Genomic DNA, 26,769 nt, shown 5'->3' with positions numbered 1-26,769 from the left:
GGAAGGTCCTAGAAAAGGTGGACTAAAAATTGCTCGTTCATACAATCCTGGCTGGCAAACCGCGGTCGGCGGGAATCCACAACAGCGGTACAAAAACCACTAATCTTGTGCTGGCATCATGGAATGTCAGAACCCTACTGGACAACCATGATCGACCTGAAAGAAGAACAGCTCTCATTTCACGTGAACTGGAACGCTACAAGATTGACATAGCAGCATTACAAGAAACTCGCTTCTCTAATCAGGGCCAACTCAGAGAACATTTTCATACATTCTACTGGTCTGGCAAACCATCAGGTGAAAAAAGAGAAGCAGGGGTTGGCTTTGCAATTTCAAATCGACTTGTAAAAGATCTTGAGTCACTACCAACTGGAAAGAACGACCGTTTGATATCATTAAGAATTCATATTGGTCAAAGAAGATATCTCACACTGATCTCAGCCTATGCACCAACAATGACCAACAACGATGATGTTAAAGAGCTCTTTTATCACTCACTAGACAGCTTGCTCTCTGAGACTCCTGCTGCAGACAAGCTCATACTATTAGGAGACTTTAATGCAAGAGTAGGAAAGGAACATGAAGCATGGCCCCAAACGTTGGGAAAATTTGGAAGAGGGAAAATGAATTCAAATGGCGAAATGCTCCTGACAAAGTGTTCTGAACACGAACTGGCTATCACAAATACATTCTTTAACTTCCCAGACAAGTGGTACCACTCCTGGAACCATCCAAGATCCAAGCCCCAACTCTACTGGATTACATCATTACAAGAAAGTGTGATATGAGGGACTTTCGTAGCACCAGAGCTATGAGGGGAGCCGAGTGCTCTACTGATCATTTCATGATCCGCTCCAAATGTAACATCAAACTAAAACCTCCACCTATGAAGAAGAAAGGATCAACCCCCCCCAAGAAACTGAACGTAGTGAAGTTGAAGAAACAAAGTGAGAAGGACAAGCTTGTAACTGTGATCAATGAAAATCTCTTAACACCACCAACTGGTACTTGTGAAGAACAGTGGCAAGCCTTGAAGAAAACAGTGTATAGTGCGGCATCAGGCGTGCTTGGCAAACCCACTAGGAAACATGCAGACTGGTTTGATGAATCAAACGAAGAAATTATGGAACTTATCAACAAGAAGAATATGCTGTTCCACAAGACACTAGCTCCTAGATGTACTAGAACAACAAAAAGGAAATACAAGACCGTAAAATCTGAGCTCCAAAGGAAACTGCGGCAAATGAAAAATGAATGGTGGACCAAGAAAGCAGATGGAATCCAGAGCCTTGCAGACCGAAATGACTCCAAAGCCTTCTTTGCATCACTGAAGGAAGTGTATGGTCCGAAGGGTGCCTGCTTGGACCCAGTGAAGAGTATTGATGGCAGCGTGCTCCACACAGACAAAAGCAAGATCATGGAGAGATGGAGAGAGCACTTCAGCCTCCTGCTGAATCCAGAGACCACCGTTGATGATGTTGCTGTCAGCAACATTCCACAACTACCGGTCAGGTATCACATGGATACACCACCAACCACAGAAGAGCTTGACAAGGCCATTAAGAGAACAAAATGTGGGAAAGCTGCAGGACCAGATGGTATACCATCGGAGGTCTGGAAATATGGTGGACCAGCTTTGACAAAACACCTGTTGCAGCTATTCCGCAACATCTGGTCAACAACAACAGCAGAAGTCCCTCAAGATTTCAAGGATGCAATCATCGTGACTATTTATAAAAGAAAAGGAGACCGTGCAGAATGTGGAAACCACAGGGGAATTTCACTTCTTTCAGTAGCGGCTAAGATACTTGCCAAAATTCTTCAATTTAGATTACAGACTCTTGCTGAAGACATCCTTCCTGAGAGTCAGTGTGGCTTCAGAGCCAACAGATCTACTCATGATATGATATTCACACTGCGACAACTGCAAGAAAAGTGTGCTGAACAACGCCAACCACTAATTGTCACCTTTGTGGACTTCAGCAAGGCTTTTGACACGGTTCACAGAGAGACCCTATGGAAACTACTGAGTCGTTACGGTTGCCCACAAACCTTTATTAGAGTGTTACGTAGTTTTCTTGATGGTATGACTGCTAGTATCCGCTGTGGTGATAGTTGTTCAGACGCATTCAGTGTGGGACATGGTGTGAAGCAAGGATGTGTTCTTGCACCAACCTTATTCAATATTTTCCTTACTGCAGTCCTACAAAGCATGCCAGAAGAACTTGGTGACCTCTTTATTAGAACCAGAAGCGATGGAGATCTTTTCAATCTTAGGCGCCTGAAAGCAAAGAACAAGACACGGGAACTACTGATACAGGAGTTGCTCTTTGCAGATGATTCAGCACTTGTAACTCAAAGTCTTCAGGCCATGCAAGAGCTACTGACAGCCTTTGCTGAAGCTTCCGCAAGATTTGGACTAACAATCAACATCAAGAAAACAGAAGTCCTAATCCAAGACACCCATAATGCAAAGCTAAACCCATGAACAGTGCTCCTGAATTGTACTCCACTGGCTGAAGTAGACAAGTTCTCTTACCTGGGAAGTACTATCTCCAATAGTGGAATTATAGACACAGAAATATCAAAAAGAATTCAATCTGCAGCGTCAGCCTTCGGAAAATTGAGAAGTCGTCTGTGGGACCAGAGAGGAATCCACCTGAAAACCAAGATAAAAGTCTACAGAGCCATCATAATGCCAACACTTCTGTACAGCTCTGAAACTTGGACCACCTACAAACGCCATATTAAGAGTCTTTATAAAGTACAGCAGAGACATCTCTGACAACTAATGAACATCTCATGGAAAGATAATGTATCAAACCTCGAGGTACTGAATAGGGCAGAAATGCCGAGTGTTGAAGAAATGCTCACCACATGTCAGCTAAGGTGGGCAGGGCATGTTATACGCATGGAAGACACCAGACTACCAAAAGCTGTTTTCTTTGGAGAATTGAAAGAAGGAGCAAGAAAAGTTGGAGCCCCGCTACTACGCTTTAAAGACGTATTCAAAAGACACCTGAAGAACATAAATCAATATGACAACTGGAAGGGAAAAGCTGAAGACCGTGTGACATGGAGGAGGGTGGTGACCGGCGCTGCTGCTGCTATCAGAGAACGAAATGTTCAGCTATCGTTAAAAAGAAGGCAGCGTAGACTAGAACCAGCACCTCCACCCACTGAAGCGACCTACAGGTGTGAAACCTGCGACAGGACATTCAAGACAGCAATTGGGATGTCCTCCCACATACGCCATAGGCACAAGCTCCTCCCCGCGTCATCGTCGACATCGACGGACTGCTAAAGAAGAAGAAGATTAAAAATTAAGTCAAAAGATTCAAAAACTGTTTGATGTGTGTTCGTTGTTTTAAGACGTTGAGAGGAGTGACTCATTGTGCGCTAAGACAGTCACTTTACTGCATCATGGGAGATGTAGTGCCCGTAATCCGCCGACCGCCGAAAGACCAGCGTCTTTGAGCTTCATGGTTTTGTTCACTTGTTCCAGTCTGAAACCAGATTATGTGGAAAGCTACACCGCTAAAGACGAGCTTTAGCTGGTATTTTTGAGAGACTTTTTTGCGCTAAATCGAAACAAGGAAGTGAATACTTTAACCACTTCTGATTGGTCAGACTGATGACATGTGATTAAGCCTTCAAGAATGATTGGTGGAGACAGTTAAAGGGGCGGGACTTTTCCTTACACAGTTATAGCTGCAGCTAAATCGCGGTTTCCCGTTATTCTTATCAAAATGTCTTTAATAGAATCATATAAACACAAAGAAAAAATAATTTTATGATATTCCATATTCTTAACTTCTCAGTGTTTTATCAGGGCCTGTTTGTATGAACAAAGAGCTGATTTCCTGGAGATGGTAATTGCTTTTGGATCAGTTAATGAGGGCAATTTCTCAGGGCACACTTGACCATCTCCCACGGCACACTAGTGTGCCGCGGCACACTGGTTGAAAAACACTGGTCTAGATGACCCAACTCCCAGTGTTAAAGTGCCTTGGATAGCACAAGGGTTAAGTCCATTAGGACTATGTGCTATCCTAGGCACTTTAACGTTGGGAGTCCAAATACTTATTGCCACTGTAGATTCTTTTTGATACTGATATGAATACTGTTAGCATTGTTGAGTTTTTAGTTGAATAACATGGATTTATGTTGATTATCTGCAATAATCTGGGATTATGATGGTTTCTTTTTACTTTATTTTACTTTCTGTGTATCTCCTTCAAACTCCATCCATCCTCAGAAGCTGCTGAATCTCTTTCAGGGTCACAGCGCTGCTGGAGCCAACCAGGCTTCTGTTGGGCGGGGTTTACCTGGACAGGTGACCAGCCTGTGGCAGATCACTAAATATATATTATATCATATACACAAACAAGAGGTAGGAGCTACACAACTCCTAAAATGTACCTGGATGACTACTGTCCTGTCAATTTTTGATAACTAAAATATTAAAATAATAATTAAATAAAGGCTGAAATTTCTACACCACACTTGGATGCAGCAGGAGTCAGAATGGGGGGGGGGGCTTTGTAATAAAGGAGTTCTCTTGATTCCCCGACGTAGATTGTTTGGAAAAAAGGAAATGATCATTGACAGAGCCATCACCATCTTTAGCCTCTGACCCCTGACCTCTGACCCATCCTGACAGACAGCTCCCTGAGAGGACAAGGCTACCAGTGGAAGGGAGGGGAGGAGCTTCTGAGCTTCAACATTCATCACATAAGCAGGAAGAACCTCTTTCTGACCTCAGGTCAATGACAGAGACCCTCCCTGACCCCCCCGGATCAGCTGGGAGATTCAGCAGACAAACACAGATGCTTTTTAAGCCTTCGTCAACTGGCTAAGGTAAAACATTTTTTTACACCTGCACACTTTGAAACAGTAATCCATGCTTTCATCACATCCCGGCTGGATTACTGCAACTCTCTTTATCTTGGACTCAGCCAGTCGTCTCTCTTGCGTCTCCAACGTGTTCAAAATGCAGCTGCTCGTCTTATGGTTGGAGCACGCAAGAGAGACCACATCACGCCGAACCTAGCATCGCTTCACTGGCTGCCTGTGCATTTTAGAATTCATTTTAAGATTCTTCTACTTGTCTTTAAATCTTTACACGGTCTTGCCCCGCTGTACCTCTCTGAGCTTCTCTCTCCCTATTCGCCGGCCCGGTGCCTCAGATCAGCTGATCAGATGCTTCTGGAGGTACCGAGGTCCAGACGGAAGCTCAGAGGGGACAGAGCTTTTGCTGTAGCCGCTCCAAAGCTGTGGAATACTTTGCCGCTGGCCATTATAGAAGCCCCTTCACTGTCCATTTTTATTTTATTTATTTTTTTTTTTACTTGTCCTGTCCAACAGCTGGGCAGGCAGATGAGAGCTGAGGGCCTCTTGTGTTGGACATATTTTACTTTAACAAGAGGGGTTATGAATCTTCAGACAAACCAAAGGTATGCCTGAATAAACCCCTTTTGTAATTGAGGCCAAACTTTATTGATTTCAATCATGTTTGAAAATCTTTGGTGTTGGACCGGACGGAAAAGGAAAGAAGGGAAGAAGAGAGAGGGATGTTAGAGAGAGAGGGGGGTAGGAGGGGAGGGGGGATAAGACCATGAAGCAGCATAAAGCAACAAGTTTACTGGTTGTTTATCGTTACGGTAAGGTTCAAATGTAGTACAAAAAGGGCGGGGCCTGTCCACACACACACTCAAATGTTATCAACACACCTGCTGGCTGAAAAAAATGTCCACATGTCGACATGTACACAAAACAGATAGTGTTCACACGCATACCTATGCCTTTAAACCAACTAGTGTGAAAAATTTCAGTCATTAAACCATGCAAACTGTTAGTGCAAAGGTGAGCTAACACCTGTGCTCAGGTGAGTGTTTATGTTCTTCTAAAATGGATGGTGGAGCGTGAAAAAAAGGAGGGAGAGTGACCAGCCATCCCCACCCCAAGACCCCCGCCGCAGCAGCAGCGGCAGCCGGAATCCCCCAACGCCACACGGGAACAGGCAGGGAACAACCGCCGCCCGGGCGACCAAGCCCGCCACCCAGGCCAGGGCCAGCAGGACCGCCGCGAGGCCCCCAGAGCCAGAGAGCAGGGAGGCACGGAGGGAAAGAGAGCGCCGCCCCAGCCCAACCAGGAGAGCAGCCCCCCCGCCGCGCCGGGAGAGCCCAACCCAGGGCCCCACCGGAGAAGGACGCCCACAGCCCCAGAGGAGCACCCCATCGCCACCCAGGAGTTCCGGGCATCCCCCCGCCCCAACCCCAGGTACGAGCCAAGACCCCCCAAGGGAGACCCGCTCCGCACCCCAGGCATCCACCCACCCGGCCCACGGTTGGTCCAGGGAGGAGCAAGGCAGGGGCCCGCCGCCCCCGCCCTAGGAGGGGGGAACCCCGGGGAAAAAAGGGGGCCCACAAGGGGTGTTGTAAATATGGTCCGACCAGGCTCGGCCACAGTTGGAAATTTGGCGGGGCCCAGCACTCAGGGGCAAGGACCAGGACCCACCCCCCAGGGACATGAACACCCCAGGCTCAGGTGTAATGTAAACCCCCCCCACCGCGCGGAGAGAGAACCGCCGGGCCCAGGAAGCCGGCACCCAGGGGACACAGCCGCCGTTGCCAAGGGGCCCATGTCCATTTTTAAAACCCTTTTTAAAAACCCATTTTTATGCTTTGGCTTTTAACCCAATATGAGACCACTGTTTTTCTAACTGTTTACTATTTTCTATAGTTTTATCTCCCTCTATGTTTCCCCCCCCTTAACATGTTTTAATGTTTGTCTCTTACTATTGTGTTCAGCACTTTGTCTCAACTACTGTTGTATGAAAGTGCTATATAAATAAAATTGAGTTGAGTTAATAAAACTACATGAATGTTTGTCTTCCTGCATCTTCCTTATGGGTAAGGAGCTCTGGCCCATGGGGGCGGGACGCTGATGGTGGTGTAACATGCACGTCTTCAAATCTTATCATCCGTTACCGGAGCTCCGTTAGTCCACTGTACATTTACTGAGATTTGTGGTTAAGATGCTTCACAAAAAGACCAAGACGCTGCAGCAGAGACAGCATTTTAATTAAAAAGAATCCTTCAGTAAAGTGAAGTCAGTTCATCTAAGAATTCAAATGTTAAAACGAAGTGAACAGAGGGAAGCAGTGATCACGGACGCCGCCTCTGGCGTCTGCACAGCTACACGAACAGGTAGAACGGCAGTGTCTTGGTGTGCAATTGGTGTGCCAGGTTCCTGATGCGGCACAGGCGGACGTTCTGAGCGTCTCCTGCGCTGTACACTCGGAATATGTGGTAACACTCCTTCTTTTTCAGTGCAAACTCCAGCTCGTTGACGGACAGCTGGATGAAGGTCTTCTCCTTCCTGACAGTGGACTTGACCTCCACAAACACCTCCTCCTGCTCGCCGGTCGCTCCAAAGCTCAGTCTGAAGTCGTAGGGCCGGCCGCTCTCTCCACTCTGGTTGCACCACAGCACATGGGTGGGCCGCCCGGGGTCAGCGCCGTCTCTCCAGTGACACAGGAAGGAGTAGACCAGCTGCTCCCCCCATTCCCCAATGGCTTTCAAATTGCGGAAGTCTTCAGTCAGCACCACCTGTTGGGAGCAGAGGGTTAGTGCTTTCCTTCACAGAGCTCCTGTTGCCCCCCCCCGTCTAGCACTAACAGTGTCCGGCCTCTGACAGCTGAGCTCCACGTCCTCCAGCGCCGCCTGGCCAGGCTGGGCGTCGGTCCAGAGGGGAAACTTCAGGGTGACCGGCGGACGCTCTGTTTCGCTGTCTTGACCTGACGTCCCCTGGAATGTTCCGGACAGCACCACGGGCTCGGGGGGGGCTCTGAGTCAGACAGAGGAGGTTTGGAGGAAGAGTTGAGGAGCTGTTCACCAACATCAGCTTTGTGAATGACACCAGGACTAGCAGAGGACGCTCACAGGTCGCTTGGAGCCGGCTGGGCGCCGGATGCCTGAGCTGGCTGTGCAGATGGCGGAAAAGGCGCCGCCGTCTCTTGTCCGGTCTCAGCTCCGCGGGACCTGGGGGTGTCGCTCTGTGTCCTGGGATCTGGCAAAAACAGACAACACCACATGGAGCAGGTCCACACTTACAGGACATTCTGAACGCCCCGTTTTCAGATCCCGTCAGACCAAAGTGAAAACAGTAAAACAGCAAAGAAAGCTTCAATGTGGGGTGAGGTGGTGCCTCCAAAATAAATGTGCTGTAGGGGGCAAAAGGGACACATGTTGGGGTGGCATTTTAAACTGTCCCATTTTTAGAAACTCTCATTTTGTTTAGATCAGCTATAGTGCACAATCTGGTTTATTTCAGCTCTTTCTACACTTTAGAAGCTGAAAAAAAACATCAAACTAGAAAAGTGACCACTGAAACCAAAAAGTGGTGGATTCCAAATGAATAGATATGATCTCAAAACTCCCCGTTTTCTCCAGTTTTTAGCTGAAATGTGATTGAAAAGGGTTTCAGGTTCTTGGTTGGTATTAATTCCGTTTTGTGTTGCAGCAGAAACCAACAAACTGTCACTGCACTCATCAGAGGGAATCAGTTCAAATGTACAAAGTTTAGTATGATTTTCATTCAATTAGATTTATATGAAATGATTAGACCCTCAAAGATTTGTCATAGCGGTGATTTGATCTTTTAGGGTTTTCCTTGATGAGACTTTTTTATTTCTCTTTGACAGGTAAGCAGAATGAACTGCTGTGGTAATAAAAGCCACAATGTGGCGCTCACACGTGTGGACGGCAGCTTTAAAGAGGTTAAAGCTGTTTCCAGGTGGGAACGTTGATCCAAGACCATCACAGATGTATTGGAAACTCGTACCATCCGTATTGTTTACAGGGATTCATGCATCAAAGAGGAAAAAGCTTTGAGCAAAAGAACTGCTAAGGCAGGATGTGTGATCCTCTGAACAGACACTTTGGTAGAAGTAGAAAACACAGAGTAGCGCAGAAGTAGAACGGCATTCATGTAAATGTGGACACAAATGCTAATTCTTTCATTAAAAAGAGGAGTGCCAATAAGTCAGTCTTATCATTCGTTACCCTTTGGACTCAAATAATGGCAGACTGGATTTAGTTTGGGCCTTTTATGCATCTTACCCCTTGTGCTATCCTAGGCACTTTACCATTGGGAGTGGGGTCATCTAGACCCACTAGACAGTGCTCTGAACCTTTTTTCTTCAATGGTTTGTGATCTTCACTGGTGTCCATGGATTACATGAAATCTTTCCACCTTTATCCACCTTTGTCATGGTAGGGAGAACACATCAATGGAAGGGGGGGGTCATAGGATAGCATAAGGGTTAAGTATTATAAAAGAACTGGCTGAATTGTGGAGATTTGACGCTTTCAAGGATGTAAAACATGCGATCAGAACATTGTTTTCAATAATTTACCACTAAATCTAACAAGTAGTTTTTGGGCTTTTGACGGCGCCACCGTGTGAACCGAATGAGCCAAACGTCTGTGCCGACCTGGAGGCGGCCTGGAATGGCTCACGGCTCTCTCAGGTTCTGGCTGGTCTGGAAGCCCAATGGTGCTGCCGCTTCTGGGCAGAAACTCTGACCTGGGGCCAGCCTCCTCCTTCAGGTCTTTTTCCTGGGGAGCAGCGGGAGGAGGCCACATCTGCATGATGGCGTCGACCGCACTGCTGTCCGCCACACCTGCAGACAGGCAGCATCAGACACTGGAAAGAGCTCAGCCTCAAGTCCAACCACAGAAATGAGCTGTTTTTTAAACTGTTCTTTATTCCAAATGGGTATTTACCAGCATGGCTCCCTCCTTTCTGCATAGGTGCCCGGGGGGGCCAGCAGGCCAGTGTTCGCTCTCCATCTGGTTGGGCAATAAAGTTTGAATCCTCCAAGGAGCTCCTGGAGGAGAGACTGGACAACCCTGGAAAACCAGAATTTCAGGAGACAAAACCAGAGGTTGGAGGAAAACGGCCACTTTTGAGGCTGTTCTGCCATGAAAACATGGCACGTGTGTTAAAGTCCCATCATCCATCACACCTAGGTGTGTGAAATTTGTTCATTTGACCCCTCCCCTGGGGGAGTGGTGAGCTGCAAACACAGTTAACCACAGAGCTTCCACAGGAAAGCACAGTGAACAGTTTAACCCCCTCCCCCATTCCAACCCCTTAATGCAGCAAAGCACTGGGTCCCATTTTTAGAGTTTTTGGTACGACTCCACCTGAATTTGAACTCATGACCTTCCAGTCACCGGGCGGACACTCTACCACAAGGCCACTGAGCTGTTGCGTGCGTGCATGCGCGTGTGTGTTTGCTTTGATCTGAGTCCTCTGTCACGATGCTGCAGAGTTCAGAAGCACAGTAGCTTCTGTTCTGCATGACTCTGAGAAATCAAGAACGGAAGGAGCAGAAGGTTGCTGGAACAAATCTGCTGCTCCACTGGCTGCTATAATGAATCAAGCTACAGTTCTGACCTGCTGACTTCACAGTTGTCCTCTGAACGCTCCACCGTGCCACTACTGTGTAAAATCATTACTTAGCCTGACTGAAGCTGTACTGTGTCTTGGCGGGGCTCATCCAGCCTCTGCTGAAAGGACAAATTCTCCGGGAACAAACTCAAAGCAGCTTCTGCTTGACAGCAGGACAAACAGATGTACCTGCTGTCACATTTCCTTTGGTTCCAGCCTGCCTTTTCCTCTCCTCTCTTCTTTGTGTCACCAACACATTATGTTCCAGACATAGACTTCCTTTCTTTTTATGTTGTTGCACTTCCTGTCTGACGGAGCCGCTGTTTGTTAGCATCTGCTTACCATTTTCCAGGATCGCCTCTGCACCGGCAGGTTCTGGTACCTCCCACTTCTCTTCATCGGGGGGCAGCTCTCCAACGTCTTCTGACGTCAGGAACCTGGTCAGCTCCTTTGAGTTCTGCAAACAAAATCATTACAGTCACCAACCAACAGGCTGTCCGGGATAGAAGAGCCTCGAAATCAAAGCTCAGCTTTTATGAGGACACAGTAATTCATTTTGGTCAATGTCATTTCTCCTGTTGCAGAGACTAGAGGGGGGAGTCTGTGCCTCCGCGGCTCCACCCCCATCGTTATGAACGCAGCTTGAATCGAACAGAACTGGGACCCCCTCCAGGGCTACATCCATGTAGCAGACAAAGACCAAGAACTTTTATCAGCGGAAATGGAGAATCGATTCTGACCAGACTGCACTCACCCCAGAAATAGTCACCAGATTCACCAGGGTGTTTAAAAATGGCTGCAGTTCTTTCTTGTGGCTTTCTTCAGTACAGAAAAGTTTCACCAGCTCCCTGAAAAACACAGAGAGTCAGAGTCAGAGCGGAAAACGATAAAAATAAACAAGGCTTGAAGCTAAAATAATCTTTCTTCTGGGCTTTCACAGTGCTGCAGCTGGTTAGCATTAGTAACGGCTGTCGGTTAGCATCAGTAACGGCTGTCGGTTAGCATCAGTAACAGCTGTCGGTTAGCATCAGAAACAGCTGCTGGGTAGAATCAGCAACGGCTGTCGGTTAGCATTAGTAACAGCTGTCGGTTAGCATCAGTAACGGCTGCTGGGTAGCATCAGTAACGGCTGCTGGGTAGCATCAGTAACGGCTGTCGGTAAGAATCAGTAACGGCTGCTGGGTAGCATCAGTAATGGCTGCTGGGTAGCATTAGAAACGGCTGTCGGTTAGCATCAGTAACAGCTGTCGGTTAGCATCAGTAACGGCTGCTGGGTAACATCAGTAACAGCTGCTGGGTAGCATCAGTAACAGCTGTCGGTTAGCATCAGTAACAGCTGCTGGGTAGCATCAGTAACGGCTGCTGGGTAGCATCAGTAACGGCTGCTGGGTAGCATCAGTAACGGCTGCTGGTTAGCATCAGTAACGGCTGTCGGTAAGAATCAGTAACGGCTGCTGGGTAGCATCAGTAATGGCTGCTGGGTAGCATTAGAAACGGCTGTCGGTTAGCATCAGTAACAGCTGTCGGTTAGCATCAGTAACGGCTGCTGGGTAACATCAGTAACAGCTGCTGGGTAGCATCAGTAACGGCTGCTGGGTAGCATCAGTAACGGCTGCTGGGTAGCATCAGTAACGGCTGCTGGGTAGCATCAGTAACGGCTGCTGTGTAGCATTAAAAACGGCTGTCGGTTAGCATCAGTAACGGCTGTCAGTTAGCATCAGTAATGGCTGCTGGGTAACATCAGTAACGGCTGCTGGGTAGCATCAGTAACGGCTGCTGGGTAGCATCAGTAACGGCTGCTGGGTAGCATCAGTAACGGCTGCTGGATAGCATCAGTAACGGCTGCTGGGTAGCATCAGTAACGGCTGCTGGGTAGCATCAGTAACTGCTGCTGGGTAACATCAGTAACGGCTGCTGGGTAGCATCAGTAACGGCTGTCGGTTAGCATCAGTAACGGCTGTCGGTTAGCATCAGTAACGACTGCTGGGTAGCATCAGTAACGGCTGTCGGTTAGCATCAGTACGGGGTGTCGGTTAGCATCAGTAACGGCTGCTGTGTAGCATCAGTAACGGCTGCTGTGTAGCATCAGTAACGGCTGTCGGTTAGCATCAGTAACGACTGCTGGGTAGCATCAGTAACGGCTGTCGGTTAGCATCAGTAACGGCTGTCGGTTAGCCTCAGTAATGGTTGTCGGTTAGCATCAGTAACGGCTGCTGGGTAGCATCAGTAAGGGCTGTCGGTTAGCATCAGTAACGGCTGTCGGTTAGCATCAGTAACGGCTGCTGAGTAACATCAGTAACGGCTGCTGTGTAGCATCAGTAACGGCTGCTGGGTAGCATCAGTAATTGCTGTCGGTTAGCATCAGTAACGGCTGTCGGCTAGCATCAGTAACGGCTGCTGGGTAGCATCAGTAACGGCTGCTGGGTAGCATTAGTAACGGCTGTCGGTTAGCATCAGTAACGGCTGTCGGTTAGCATCAGTAACGACTGCTGGGTAGCATCAGTAACGGCTGTCGGTTAGCATCAGTAACGGCTGTCGGTTAGCATCAGTAACGGCTGCTGGGTAACATCAGTAACAGCTGCTGTGTAGCATCAGTAGCGGCTGCTGGGTAGCATCAGTAATTGCTGTCGGTTAGCATCAGTCACGGCTGTCGGTTAGCATCAGTAACGGCTGCTGGGTAGCATCAGTAACGGCTGTCGGTTAGCATCAGTAATGGCTGTCGGTTAGCATCAGTAACGGCTGTCGGTTAGCATAAGTAATGGCTGTCGGTTAGCATCAGTAACGGCTGCTGGGTAGCATCAGTAACGGCTGTCGGTTAGCATCAATAACGGCTGTCGGTTAGCATCAGTAACGGCTGCTGAGTTACATCAGTAACGGCTGCTGTGTAGCATCAGTAACGGCTGCTGGGTAGCATCAGTAATTGCTATCGGTTAGCATCAGTAACGGCTGTCGGCTAGCATCAGTAACGGCTGCTGGGTAGCATCAGTAACGGCTGCTGGATAGCATCAGTAACGGCTGCTGGGTAGCATCAGTAACGGCTGCTGGGTAACATCAGTAACGGCTGCTGGGTAGCATCAGTAACGGCTGTCGGTTAGCATCAGTAACGGCTGTCGGTTAGCATCAGTAACGACTGCTGGGTAGCATCAGTAACGGCTGTCGGTTAGCATCAGTAACGGCTGTCGGTTAGCATCAGTAACGGCTGTCGGTTAGCATCAGTAACGGCTGTCGGTTAGCATCAGTAACGGCTGTCGGTTAGCATCAATAACGGCTGTCGGTTAGCATCAGTAACGGCTGTCGGTTAGCATCAGTAACGGCTGCTGGGTAACATCAGTAACGGCTGCTGTGTAGCATCAGTAACGGCTGCTGGGTAGCATCAGTAATTGCTGTCGGTTAGCATCAGTAACGGCTGTCGGCTAGCATCAGTAACAGCTGTCGGTTAGCATCAGTAACGGCTGTCGGTTAGCATCAGTAACGGCTGCTGGGTAGCATCAGTAACGGCTGCTGGGTAGCATCAGTAACGGCTGCTGGGTAACATCAGTAACGGCTGATGGGTAGCATCAGTAACGGCTGTCGGTTATCATCAGTAACGGCTGTCGGTTAGCATCAGTAATGGCTGCTGGGTAGCATCAGTAACGGCTGTCGGTTAGCATCAGTAACGGCTGTCGGTTAGCATCAGTAACGGCTGCTGAGTAACATCAGTAACGGCTGCTGTGTAGCATCAGTAACGGCTGCTGGGTAGCATCAGTAACGGCTGCTGGGTAACATCAGTAACGGCTGCTGGATAGCATCAGTAACGGCTGCTGGGTAGCATCAGTAACGGCTGCTGGGTAACATCAGTAACGGCTGCTGGGTAGCATCAGTAACGGCTGTCGGTTAGCATCAGTAACGGCTGTCGGTTAGCATCAGTAACGACTGCTGGGTAGCATCAGTAACGGCTGTCGGTTAGCATCAGTAACGGCTGTCGGTTAGCATCAGTAACGGCTGTCGGTTAGCATCAGTAACGGCTGTCGGTTAGCATCAGTAACGGCTGTCGGTTAGCATCAGTAACGGCTGTCGGTTAGCATCAGTAACGGCTGGTGGGTAACATCAGTAACGACTGCTGTGTAGCATCAGTAACGGCTGCTGGGTAGCATCAGTAATTGCTGTCGGTTAGCATCAGTAACGGCTGTCGGCTAGCATCAGTAACAGCTGTCGGTTAGCATCAGTAACGGCTGCTGGGTAGCATCAGTAACGGCTGCTGTGTAGCATCAGTAACGGCTGCTGGGTAACATCAGTAACGGCTGCTGGGTAGCATCAGTAACGGCTGTCGGTTATCATCAGTAACGGCTGTCGGTTAGCATCAGTAATGGCTGCTGGGTAGCATCAGTAACGGCTGTCGGTTAGCATCAGTAACGTCTGTCGGTTAGCATCAGTAACGGCTGCTGAGTAATATCAGTAACGGCTGGTGTGTAGCATCAGTAACGGCTGCTGGGTAGCATCAGTAATTGCTGTCGGTTACCATCAGTAACGGCTGTCGGTTAGCATCAGTAACGGCTGTCGGTTAGCATCAGTAACGGCTGCTGGATAGCATCAGTAACGGCTGCTGGGTAGCATCAGTAACGGCTGCTGGGTAGCATCAGTAACGGCTGTCGGTTAGCATCAGTAACGGCTGCTGTGTAGCATCAGTAACGGCTGCTGGGTAGCATCTGTAATTGCTGTCGGTTAGCATCAGTAACGGCTGTCGGCTAGCATCAGTAACAGCTGTCGGTTAGCATCAGTAACGGCTGTCGGTTAGCATCAGTAACGGCTGTCGGTTAGCATCAGTAACGGCTGTCGGTTAGCATCAGTAACGGCTCTCGGTTAGCATCAGTAACGGCTGTCGGTTAGCATCAGTAACGGCTGTCGGTTAGCATCAGTAACCGCCTTCGGTTAGCAACAGTAACGGCTGTCTGTTTGCATCAGTAACGGCTGACGGTTAGCATCAGTAACAGCTTTCGGTTAGCATGCTTGTTGACTTCAGCAGTGTGTTGGTTCATATCACAAGGATCTCCATCACAGAGATGTATTCAGTACTTGCTGAATGAATGTGGATCGCTGCCTGTTTACATCAGTTTGACTTTTTTGTTTGGGTTCCGTTTCCTTTGTGGCATCAGGACTGTGTCAGGAACAAACCTGCAGATCTCCAGCTTGGCAGAGAGGTGGTCTTTTTGAATGTAAAGCTCCTTGTCGTCCTTCAGCAGACAGATGACATCCTGAGTCTCTATCACCTCTTTCTCTGCGACATTCAGCCGGTACACGATGTAAAGCTTTCCCACCTGGAAACCACCGTCACCCAGAATGTCAGTTGTGTTTTCTTAGGAAGAAAGCGGTAACTTTCCTTCAGATGCACAAACCTGGCTGAAGGAAAGGGACTTAATTCTCTCTGCTATCCTCCTCTTGCTCAGCTTCCGATAAAGCTCCGACAGCTCACTGCGGTGGAAGAGAAACCTCTGGATGTAGGGGATGACGGCACGCACCAGGGCCTGCATGGACGGACAGGGCCTCAGATTCTCGGTCTGAGGCTCATGTGTGACGCACTGGGACAGCCGGCGGACGCCACAGATCTCCAAAAACAGCAGTCTGTCCGACTCGCTGAAGGCCGCCTCTTCGGCTGGATACTTTGCACTTTTGAGATCTGGTTGTAACGAAACAGTCAAAGCGTTATTCTCAGCACCAACAATCTTCAAACATTTCTGTCCTTACTGATTTACTGCGAGGAGACGACAATCAACCACAGCAGTGTGGGGGGTGCTTTCTGTTTGTATAAACTGCAGATACTGAGCAGCTGTAGCCTCCATGTTTTGTGTTAAAGGGTCTATATCACGCTTTCTTTTAGCCTGTCAGAGTAACCTAGATCCATGCATTAGGTCTTATTTTATTTAAGTATCGGTTATTTTTCAGCTCATTTTCTTATCCGGCAGTAAGACAACTGGATCTCTGAGGCTCCGCCTTTCTGTCCTTGTGGGTGCCGCCCATTTCATGACATCCTCCTAGAGTCGTCCTCAGCAGCGTGTCTGTTTCTCCAACGGAAACAAACATCTGAACTTTTCCAAAGACAGACGTTCATACTGTTCATATAAAACGAAAGCATTTAACCGATCACTGCTAGCTCCACGGAGAAAGTTTGCGTGTCTGTTAGCCTGGGGGCGGTGCTAGTAGTGCAGACTCTTCTTGGAAGGGGCTGTTCCTCTCTTTGTGATGTCACAATGTAAAGAAACTCATTTTGGTGGGTTGGGAGGGGCTGGTGCTCAGAGAGCAGGTTTTTAGAGGAATACTCAGTATTGGATCATCATAACACTTTGGGGTTGTTTTAGTGAGGAATGAACATTATTACACTTCAAAGCTGAAAAAGTTGATTTGATATGATGTAGGCCCTTCAAGTAATGCAACAGAGAAAGACTGTCTTCTGCTTCAGGGCTGCTCAGATTTAGACGAGGAGAGCTGAACATCCACAGAAGAATCCCGTCTTCATTGATCTTCAGTTTCTTCAGCTCACCTGTCTTACTCCTGGAGACGACCTTCTTCTCCGCCGGCGGCAGGTGGAGCAGACAGAGACTCGGCTCGGCTCTGAAGATCTTCTCCAGCTCTTTCCTGTCACTGATCAGGGGTTCACGAGCCAGACTCACCCAGCTGTTCTCCTTGGTGAGGAAGACCCTCTTCTTAGACAGCATGCCTGACCAGAGGAGGAAGGCTACATGAGTTCATGACATGTCACATCCTTTCTTTATGATTGGCGCTCCTTCAATATGTCCATGTTCTAATGCACACGTGTCAAACTAAAGGCCCACGGGCCAAATGTGGCCCTCATGTCATTTTATGTGGCCCGCGAGAGCATAAAAGTTTTTAATTTCTTAAAATAAAAAAGAAAAATTGGTTTATTCAGAACTAGGGGGAATCAGAGTTGAAATATCATATTGGGCAACTATACATTAGGACTTAAACACTGTCCATGTAACCTAACCTGACAGAATCTAATGTGAAAGGATTTATGCTAGAATAACAAGCAAACATATGTTTTCTATGCAACTGTAATTGTGACTTTAAAAAGTAATAATAAGTTAAAAAATGAGTTATTTAACATTAAGGAGTAGGTACATTTATTTACATGTATAAGTTATATTATTATATATATTGAGGACAGCCGCTGTGCTGATGTGGCCCTCAGTGAAAATGAGTTTGACACCCCTGGTCTAATTCTTACTGCGTCACCTTTAGGAAACATGTTGTTGCTTTTATGGCAAACGACTGACTACATGTGATGAATAAAGAATGCCCGCTGCTGCAATCTGCTCATCCTGCATGGTGGTGTAGTGGGTAGCACCTTTCCCTCACAGCTAGAAGGCTATGGTTCAAATCCCAGCTGAGACCTTTCTGTGTGCAGTTTCTTTGTGGCTCTGGCTTCCCTCCACAATTTCAGGCCTCGAGGGCCGGTGTATTTGAATGATTTCCAGATAGTCTTGCCCTACTCATGGCTCATTACCTGGTTCAGGTGTGTCCAGCCAATCAGAACATGCCAGAGCAGGGTATGTTGGAAAACATGCAGGAATGTGGCCCTCTGGTCTAGGATCATGTTTCAAAGGTTGACTGATGACTCTTAAGCATGTGTAGCCAGGTTAGGCTCTGACAGCCCCGTGACCCCCAAAGGGACGCAGCACGGCCCGTCCTCAGCGCTCCTTTGATTCATGACCATAGTGTCAGACATCAGTACAGACGTTTCTTCCTTAAACCTTTCCCCAGACGGACATGGAGACGGGCCATGCGGCGTGCTGACAGGAAGTGCCTATTTGGAAATGATGCATCACTCACCTCTCAGAGTGGAGCAGTAACCTTGATTGAGCTCGTGGGCATTTTCCTGGTCTTTGCATAACTGAGCTGTTCCGATAACACAGAAAAAGGGCATTTCAGAGTGAATCAGACAGGAGAGGAGTGACAGGACGTCTGGAAGGTTCCAGAATGTGAGAACGCGGATTCTTTGCAGGAAGGCCGGCGGTGTGAGTGGGCTCACCGAGTCTGGCATAGAGCACCGACACGTCTTGCAGCATTTCAGCGGTCGGTGTGGTGGACGAAGAGCAGATGGCTTCCAGCAGACTGACATACTGGGCTATGGTGGGGCTGGAGTTCACCTCCAGCAGCTGAACACGGGACACAGCAGCACACGCGTGTTATCGTGTTCTTTACCAGAAAATGGAGATTCATTCTTTACTCATGCAGCACTTCATGCTTCTTAACACAAAGAGCTGAACACCAATGACAATAATACCAATAATAGTGACCCCCCCCCCCCCCCCCCTTAGGGACAACAGTAACCACACATGAAAAGCTGGATGCAGTAAGCAGACATGTTTTACAAAACATGAATACTAGGAAGGCTGATGGTTTACATGCAAAAATGATTACAAGATGGATTTTAAATAAAGTTACATTCAAAAATAAGTCAGTAATATTAAGCTCATTAGTGTGTGGATTTATGACAAACAACAATAACATGTTTTGCTGTAGTATTTCATGTGAACAGCTGACTGCAGCAGAGCATCTTACTCTGGTGAAGAAGTTCTTCATGCCGTCCAGGGGGCCGTAGAAAAACGCCAGAACTCTGGGCTCCTGGACAGCGCTGTCTGGTCTCCGGGTCAGCTGCCGGTAACGCTGGAACATGCTGGTCGTGTCACTCCAGCACACCTCCTTCAGGTGGTAGAAACGCCCAGAACACCAGCTGTCGTTCCGTCTGTGGAGCAAATTCCATGTGGTGACTAAGACTCAGGCTGGCGTCCAGAGTGCAGGGAGGGGGGCTGCGTACCTGTGGGTCTCCACAAACACAGCGGGGGTGTGCTGGAACAGCTCCTTCAGGCTGTTCTGAGGACAGTGTGTCTGCAGGTACGAGTAGACGCTGTGGATGTGCTGGACCGTTGTGGTGAAACTGGCCCCCTCTGACTCCTGCTCGGGATGCTGCTCCTGGTTCTGGGCCTGAGGTTTGATGCACCACTCCTTCAGAAAGTGGATCAGAACATCCACTGAGATGACTTCCCTTATCCCTATGGAGAACACAAAGGTCACGCTGACGACCAGCCTTCAAGTCTGCAGCGGCCAGAGACCAGAGGCATGGTTACCCAGAGCTCTGCTGAACTCGCTGGAGTTTAAGTCAACGTAAAAGACGTGAGTTCCAAGCAGCCGGGTGACTTCAGGTAACGGCAGGTAGACAGAGCCTGGACACAGACACTTCTTCTCCTGCTGCTCTCCCTCCTGCTCCCGATAAGCTGGAATCCATTCAAGGCTGCACAGAAGGTGGTGGAAGGAGGACTTGGTGTTTCTGATTGGTCGCCCATTGCTGTCAATCACTTGAGCTGTGAGGAACTGAGAGTAAAGATGTCTGCAAAGGAAAAGTGAAGCATTAGAAATGTGGGCGCACAATTCCAACACAGCAAATCCTTTTGCACTTTAGCTCATTCAGAAAACACTTCTCCTCTCTAACCTATTTTGTTTCTTGATGAAGGGTTAGGATTAGACACAGACATCTGGATGAAAGCTCTCATTTTTCCAGGTGACCTAAGACCTGTTTTCCATCGTGACACATTTCAGGACCCCGTGTGTTTACAGAGAGGACTGCATCGGGGATGTCGGCCTTCAGTGGAAGAAGGAGGCGCCACAGAGGGAAGCACTTGGAGGTTTGGCGTCTTACCCGGTGTTCCAGTTCGCCTCCAGCAGCTCCAGCAGGGCCGTTCTCTGCTGCAGCAGGGCTGAGCCCGACAGCGGCGCCGTGGCCAGGAGCCTGAACTCCTCACAGGGGTAATCGTCCAGCAGACAGTCCTGGGCCGCGCTGAGGCCCATAGCTCTTTCAGCTGCCCAGGGACCGTTGGCCTGTTGGTGGAGAAGAAGGGGAAACAATCTCAGGATCCTTTCATCCTGATGTCCTTTCATTACATATCCAAAGTATTGGGGGGTTTATATAAATCCCCGCTGTGGGATGTATTTTAAATGATGTCCCTTCAGTCATCGATCAGTTCTGGAGTCCACAGATGTATCATCGTCTTCCTCTTCAAGCCTTCTTTAGTTACGTTGAGTCAGGCACCTAAAACAAACTAGTTGCAGTGCGTTTGCATCTGCTCTGTTGGCAGCGTTTCCCTCACCAGCTCTTCAGCGGTGAGAGCTCGTCGTTCTTTGCGGATGATGAGACCATCTCTGACTCCCAGGCTGCTGAGCAGCTCCCTCCATCCGTCCACATCGCCGTCCGTCTGCACATAACAGGGACTCACCAGGATCCAATCACAGCCTGAGCGAGCGGAGAGAAACGGGGCTCACACTCCAAGGAAAACAACAAACTCTTTGTGTTCCATGAAAAAGAAGAAACTCAATCTGTTGCATTTCTGCCACAACAGTATTTGAATGCAAACAAAGCCAAGAATCAGCTGAACTAGACCTGAGGGGGCTAATGGCTTTAAAACCACTAACTTCTAACTAGCTAATCAAAGTAACAGATCACTATTTTCTTTAAAGGTCAACTTTTTCTTTGGTTTACCACACATTAACAACCGTTCCTGTCTCATATTAAGCTCCGCCCTCTCTGCACTGCTGTTCAGAAAGGCCAGTGGCAGATGTGAACCCCACTCTGTCTGCTTGCTTCTTCCTGACAGGCCGAAATTCAAAGGGAAGGCGGTCCATACCAGGCAGCGTCCCGTGCAGGTCCATGTTTCTGTACTCCTTGGAAAAGTGCACCCTCTCAGTGGCCGGACACAACAAGCCCCTGGAGGTGAGGACGGGTACTGCAACGTCTGCGTACCCCTTGCTGGACGACGAGTGTTGCTTGATGAAAACCAAATAACTCACAACCACAGCTGCAGGCTTTGACTGTGGTCAGAAAGGATGGAGGAAAGACAGTTACAGGAAATGTGATTGAGCTGATAACATGTGTGGCTTTCTGTTACCTTCCATTTCTTGCTCTTAATTGTGGGGTAGATGTGCTGCTCCAGCAGCTCCTGTGGTTCCAGCTCATGAACGCCGAGTCTTTTCAGCAGCTCTCGGACCTGCTGGCTTTCCAGAGGCTCCAAACAGCTCAGCAGGGATGGGTGAACAACGCTGACGTCCTGGTACAGGGCCGAAACTGCTCCTGGAAGAAGATCACACACACAACCACGTTTGCAGCCACAAAGATATACTACTATTTGCTACTCTGATAGCAAGAATATCACTACACTGGAGATCTAAAGACACCCAGGGTGTCCCTGCAGCTGATGGATCTTATGCAACTAGTACAGCTCAAGAAAATAGAGTATTCAGCTTCAGGATCGAGGGACACATTTGTCTCAGTCTGGGGTCCAGATTTAGATCACTGGAAACCTCAGAACTCTACCTGAGGCCTCCTCGCATTCTACCAAATGCTACAGCTGATCACTACTCCATTTACTGGGGGTAATGATGCTGTTCAGTTGTGGAAAATGGATATGACTAGAATTAGCAAACCAACAAAAAAGGAAAAGCTTTGAATTTTACATACAAAAACGCAGCAATACAGAATGAACTTACTTTAAGTTCCTTAGGTTCAGTGTCATGATGGAACAAAAGATGAATAAACCAAAACACACGTATTACTTTCATGGATGTGAAGTTCTTAGAAATATTGATGGTATTTTGTTCTGATGTAGCAACGCCACATAACATTTGGATTGATATTTTACTGTTGGAAGAAATACAGTAAATACATTTCCAAATTAGCCATCAGTATTATTAATGGTCCATTTTCTTCATCATGTGAGCACACTCTGATAGTTTGATTTTTATGTATTTGTGTTTGGACTGCTTATGTGGTAAATAAGTGTATTTATGGACTACAAATATGGCGGCCAAGGACTTCCTGCCGGTGAATTCTTGTCTCTCAAGTGTGTGGCTGATTAAAAGCTAATTGCAGCACAAGGAGGGGAAAGACGGAGCAGAAGGAGAGAGGAGAGAAGGCTGGGGTGACGTTTGACTACCGCTTGACTCAAGCGGCTTGAGGGATGGATTAAACTAACGGATGGTTCTCTGGATTGAAGGGTGTACTGGAACTTTCTGCCACCCTTCCTAAGGTCTTGCTTTACCAGAAAGTCTCACGATTTCTGTCACAGCTGATCTGGTAAGAAGTCGTTGTCCATCGGAACACGGACGGAGCGTCACAGGCGTCATCATCTTTGAGACTGCTTTGTCTTGAGAGGCAAAAAATGCCAAAGAAACTTTAAAGACTGGGTGTATTTGGGTGGTGGTTTCCACTAAGGGTGGTGCTTTTGTTGTATATGTAGATTTCAAAATAACAAAGTAACTGGGGGGTATTCCAGAAAGCAGGTTATGCTAGCTCCCACGGTAAGTTTGAGGCTAAGGAAGTGGATAACCTCAGCTTACGGAAGAATGTCCTGGGTTAGGGGGTGTTTACTGTTTTAAAAATCGACATAGAGACTGAACTTCTCTGGAGAGGATGACTGGATCCAACCTGTCCATTGGTGTTAAGATGCGATTTGGTACTTTTCCTTCAGGAATGCTGGTGTAAACGCTGACGATCTGTCAGAAAACGGAGTTTTGGGGCCGTGCGACGCTTGCGGGACATTCGAACCCTGACACGATTATTAAAGACGACAAACTGCAGGAGCACAGTGTTTGGAGATCGGCTGTTCGTCCTTGCCTTTCCAAAGCTCTTTTCCGTGCTGTGTTTGAACGCTGTGACGCACGGTGCAGGTGGGGCTCCGAGACGGATGTTTATTATTAGCCACAGCTGTCTGAGGCCTTGATGCACACCTACGGTTTTAGCTGCCTTTAATGTAGGAGACATTTCAAACCCGATCCATTTAGGAACGTCAAAGTCTCTGTGACGGAGAGTCTCTTCAAAAACAAGACTTCAGACTTTTCAACTGTCTGTCTGCCTGGGTGTCTAGAGCCAAGAGGCCTCCGGTTCAAGTGCCGGCTGGAGGACCTGAACCAGAACACCAATGGGGGGCCTGAACCAGAACACTGGGGGACCTTTCTGTGAGGAGTTTGCATGTTCTGCCCGTGCATGTGTGGGTTCTCTCCGGCTTCCTCCAACCGCCCAGAAACATGCTTCATAGGTTCATTTACTCTACATTGTTCATAGATGTGCATGTGAGTGTGCATGGGTGTGTGATTGTGGCCCTGCGACAGACTGACGAGTGGCTGGGATGGGCTCCAGCAGCCCCGTGACCCCAAAAGGGAATAAATGGGATTAGAGGACGAATAAATAATTATTTTTTCCAAGAGCATCAATGTGTCTTTGCATAACCAAAATGTTATTTCGTTTTTAATGTTTTTAGCTGTGCTGTCTGACAATAAGAAGGTCTTTAAGTCCTTCCGTGAAAAACTGAAAGGGCAAACACTCAAACATCAGTTGAAGGAGGGAAGATTTTAAACTTTTTGATTTTTCTCCTTTTTCTCTTGTGAAGAATTATCTTTATTAGAGAGAAAGAAGGAAACATCTGTCTGCCATCAAATCCCTGCACACATTTTCCATGTTTAGCCACAAACGCTGCAAATCAAGACTCACCTGTCTGACCCTGAGCTTTCTTTTTCTTTGTCTTAGCTTCTTCCACGGGGAAGAACACTCCCTCCCCATTTAGAGACACCACGCTTCCATCTGCCAGAGGGATTATGGGGAGATCTTTGAGGTTTTGCAGGATGGATTCTGCATCTCCGTAGCCATGCTCCATGGCTCGGAAGTTGCAGACCAGCAACCTGGCCAGCTGATGGATGTTCTCCTCTGGAAAACGAGAAGAGTTTTCAAATTTCAGACAAAACAAACGGGAGCTTTGGTCCGCCACACCTCTGCTTATCTGACCCCATGGCTGCACCCACCTTCATGAAAGCCCCCTGCTTTCAGCAGTTCCTTTGCCATGGCTGTGGTTACCGTGGTTACATCAGACCCCCGCAGGTATCGGACTCCCAGGTGAGTGAGCAGGGAGGTGGGAGGAGTCGGACTCAGATCTGGATGAAGATAGGACAGAGACAGATACTTTTCCAGCTCGTCGCTGCCAATCACGCTGCGGATCACGGCGTCCTGACAGATGGCCACTTGAGACGGCAGTTTGTACACGACGCCACCGTCTGAGAAGACATGAGCACAAGTTACGCTTTCTTCTGAGTGCTCCCGTTCCAGATTTTGTGAGCCATACCTGAGTTACGTGTCGGTAGGAAGGCCTTGCCCTTCAACAGCTGTATAATTTGTCCGGCAACAGGCTTGAAGAAGTCCAAAACTTCATCAGGGAGGGGTATGAACTGCAGGAAGCGGCAGAGTCCTTTTAGCCCCTTGAACTCTGAGTGATCCTAAAACAGAAGTAGGGAAATCCATCAAAGTGTGTGAAGCTTTGCAGGAATTCTGTGAAATGTCAACTTTAACTGGAACTAGCTTTCTCCAAGTCTGTCCATTTTTCATTCACTCATTTGTTTTGTTTGGGCTTACAGAAAAGACCTCCATGGCCTGCAGGAACAGCTGTGGGATTTCAGACCGCAGCCACTGGTTCCAGGAGCTGTCCCTGTCCACGTCTTCCCGCGACGAGGGAATGTCGAAGTCTCCTGCAGATCACAGGGTAATAGATCACAGACAGAGAAGCTGGGATTTAACACACATCCATTCTTCTGCTGCGTTTCCCGCGGCAGAGGCAGCCAGTTTCAATGTTACGTCAAAGGTAAAGACGCGATCTGAGGTCCTGCGGCGCGATTTGAGTGGCCCGGCAGCGACTAAATTAGGGACTCAGCTTTGGGCGTGTGACGTTTTCAGTGAATCGGTCAGCGGGTACAATACACACATTTTTGTCCTGAACTTCCATCTATTTTATCAACCTGCTGGGTTGGTGGAGGCGGAATAAACCCTGGACAGGTCGCCAACCTGTCACACCTGCTGCGCTTGTCTGTCTGCTGCTGCCGCAGGATGAGAAGGCAGCCTGCTTGGACCTCCAGAACGTTGTGATTTTTATTTTCAGAGACAAAAATAAAAGGGTCCCCTGTTTTTATTTTGGTTTTTGTTTTGCCCTCCCGGGTTACTGCAGGACAGAGAGCCGTCAAACTGGGTCACAGAGACACCGGCTGTCGTGCAGACATGGGGTTGGAGCTTCCGGTACCGGGAGAGTCTCTGTATGATGTCACGAACCAGACATGGAGACATGATTACCAATGTCTTTGTAGAACTCTGCTAAATAAATCAACCGGATCTCTAAACCTCTAATGTAATGAGATCAGTGCATGAAACTGTCAACAATACGTCACAGGGTCACGGGGTCACAGGCATATGCATCGAGTCCAGAAACATGGATTCAGCTGAGTGAGCATCGCTCTGAGCCCCATCCATCAAACGAAGACAAACTTTTAGAATGTTATTGATCCCCTGAAAGGGAAATGATCTTCATGCCATAGCTCTGCTGAATAACAGAACAGATGACAGCGACGTCCTGCTGCTTTTTTGCTGCCAGGACAGAACAGCTGGTCAATACACAATGCCCCGGACCCGGAAGAGGTGGGCAGCAGAGGTCACTCTTATTAGGGGTAACAACGGTCCGTGTTCATCTTAAGGAGATAAGACCACGATGAAGCAGAACAAGAAAAACCCGAGCAGGCGGCGGTGGGATCCCGCTTACCTGCAGTTCCCGCTCTTCTGACAAAATGCGGCCAGAGATCGCTGTATTATCGGTTTTATTCCATTTTCAACAGAGCTACAGTAAGATTTCCATGTTATGGGATCAACAACATTCTTGGAAGTTCTATTTTATTTCAGTACATTTTAATACACATGAACAAATTTGAACAGTCGATGCATTCATGACTCGATGTACACGTCTGTGACCCCGTTACGTATTTCTGACAGTTTGTTAAATGGGGAAATTCTGGATTCACAACAGACATGTTAACCGTTAAACTAAATGTTAATGGCAGAGGGCCACTAATGAATATCAACCTGTGCACACCTGCTGCTTCATCAGAGAGGGCTGATAAGAGTTCAGCCTGCTGCTCCAGGTTGGACTGGCTGAGCGCAGCCTCAGGCTGCCCAGCGCAGGGCTGTATTGCTCAGCAATGGTAATAATTGCCCTGATTGTTTGGCTGTGTTTTGGCCCTAACTGTAGCCGGATCACAGGCGTTTTTTGCGGCCCCTGTTGGTCGTCCTCCTAGGCTGCATGAGCAGGTATGTGTGTGTTTGTTTATTGGTTTTGTTAATCTACATTTTTTTGTAGGTGCTGCTGTTTCCTGTTTTGTCGCTGTTGTTGGTCGCATCACTGCCCTGCCTGACCCGGTGCCGTTCGGTGCACCATTGCTGAGGAGCATTTCCGCTGCCGG

At 48.2% G+C, this 26,769-nt stretch overlaps 1 protein-coding gene and 1 long non-coding RNA gene across 22 annotated transcripts in view; both read right to left on the bottom strand.

Moving 5' to 3' along the window:
• Positions 1–7,064: 7,064 nt before the first annotated feature.
• Positions 7,065–26,769, bottom strand: part of wu:fj29h11 (uncharacterized) — a 34,201-nt gene continuing 14,496 nt past the window's right edge. For all 21 annotated transcript variants that reach the window (XM_078937221.1, XM_078937223.1, XM_011488501.4 and 18 more), the window contains 23 exons: positions 24,905–25,017; positions 24,618–24,768; positions 24,301–24,549; positions 23,993–24,205; positions 21,396–21,577; positions 21,135–21,318; positions 20,601–20,743; positions 20,153–20,331; positions 19,584–19,843; positions 19,274–19,508; positions 19,018–19,201; positions 18,485–18,611; positions 18,286–18,351; positions 16,976–17,152; positions 15,834–16,114; positions 15,613–15,755; positions 11,216–11,309; positions 10,804–10,918; positions 9,792–9,917; positions 9,500–9,688; positions 7,947–8,073; positions 7,683–7,851; positions 7,065–7,613 (listed from right to left, as the gene is read on the bottom strand). In XM_078937221.1, the coding sequence (XP_078793347.1) occupies positions 7,200–7,613; positions 7,683–7,851; positions 7,947–8,073; positions 9,500–9,688; positions 9,792–9,917; positions 10,804–10,918; positions 11,216–11,309; positions 15,613–15,755; positions 15,834–16,114; positions 16,976–17,152; positions 18,286–18,351; positions 18,485–18,611; positions 19,018–19,201; positions 19,274–19,508; positions 19,584–19,843; positions 20,153–20,331; positions 20,601–20,743; positions 21,135–21,318; positions 21,396–21,577; positions 23,993–24,205; positions 24,301–24,549; positions 24,618–24,768; positions 24,905–25,017 (4,121 nt within the window). In that variant the 3' untranslated portion in view covers positions 7,065–7,199. The remainder of the gene's footprint in view (positions 7,614–7,682; positions 7,852–7,946; positions 8,074–9,499; positions 9,689–9,791; positions 9,918–10,803; positions 10,919–11,215; positions 11,310–15,612; positions 15,756–15,833; positions 16,115–16,975; positions 17,153–18,285; positions 18,352–18,484; positions 18,612–19,017; positions 19,202–19,273; positions 19,509–19,583; positions 19,844–20,152; positions 20,332–20,600; positions 20,744–21,134; positions 21,319–21,395; positions 21,578–23,992; positions 24,206–24,300; positions 24,550–24,617; positions 24,769–24,904; positions 25,018–26,769) is intronic.
• On the bottom strand, positions 10,240–10,788 carry LOC144987803 (uncharacterized). The gene is made up of 3 exons (XR_013651468.1): positions 10,651–10,788; positions 10,468–10,577; positions 10,240–10,376 (listed from the first exon to the last, which is right to left on the bottom strand). It is a non-coding gene; the product is annotated as an uncharacterized LOC144987803 (long non-coding RNA).

Source organism: Oryzias latipes, chromosome 19 (assembly GCF_053564925.1).
Source record: "Oryzias latipes strain Hd-rR chromosome 19, Olatipes_Hd-rR_3.1".
NCBI lineage: Eukaryota > Metazoa > Chordata > Actinopteri > Beloniformes > Adrianichthyidae > Oryzias > Oryzias latipes.
This window is presented reverse-complemented; position numbering and strand designations above follow the sequence as displayed.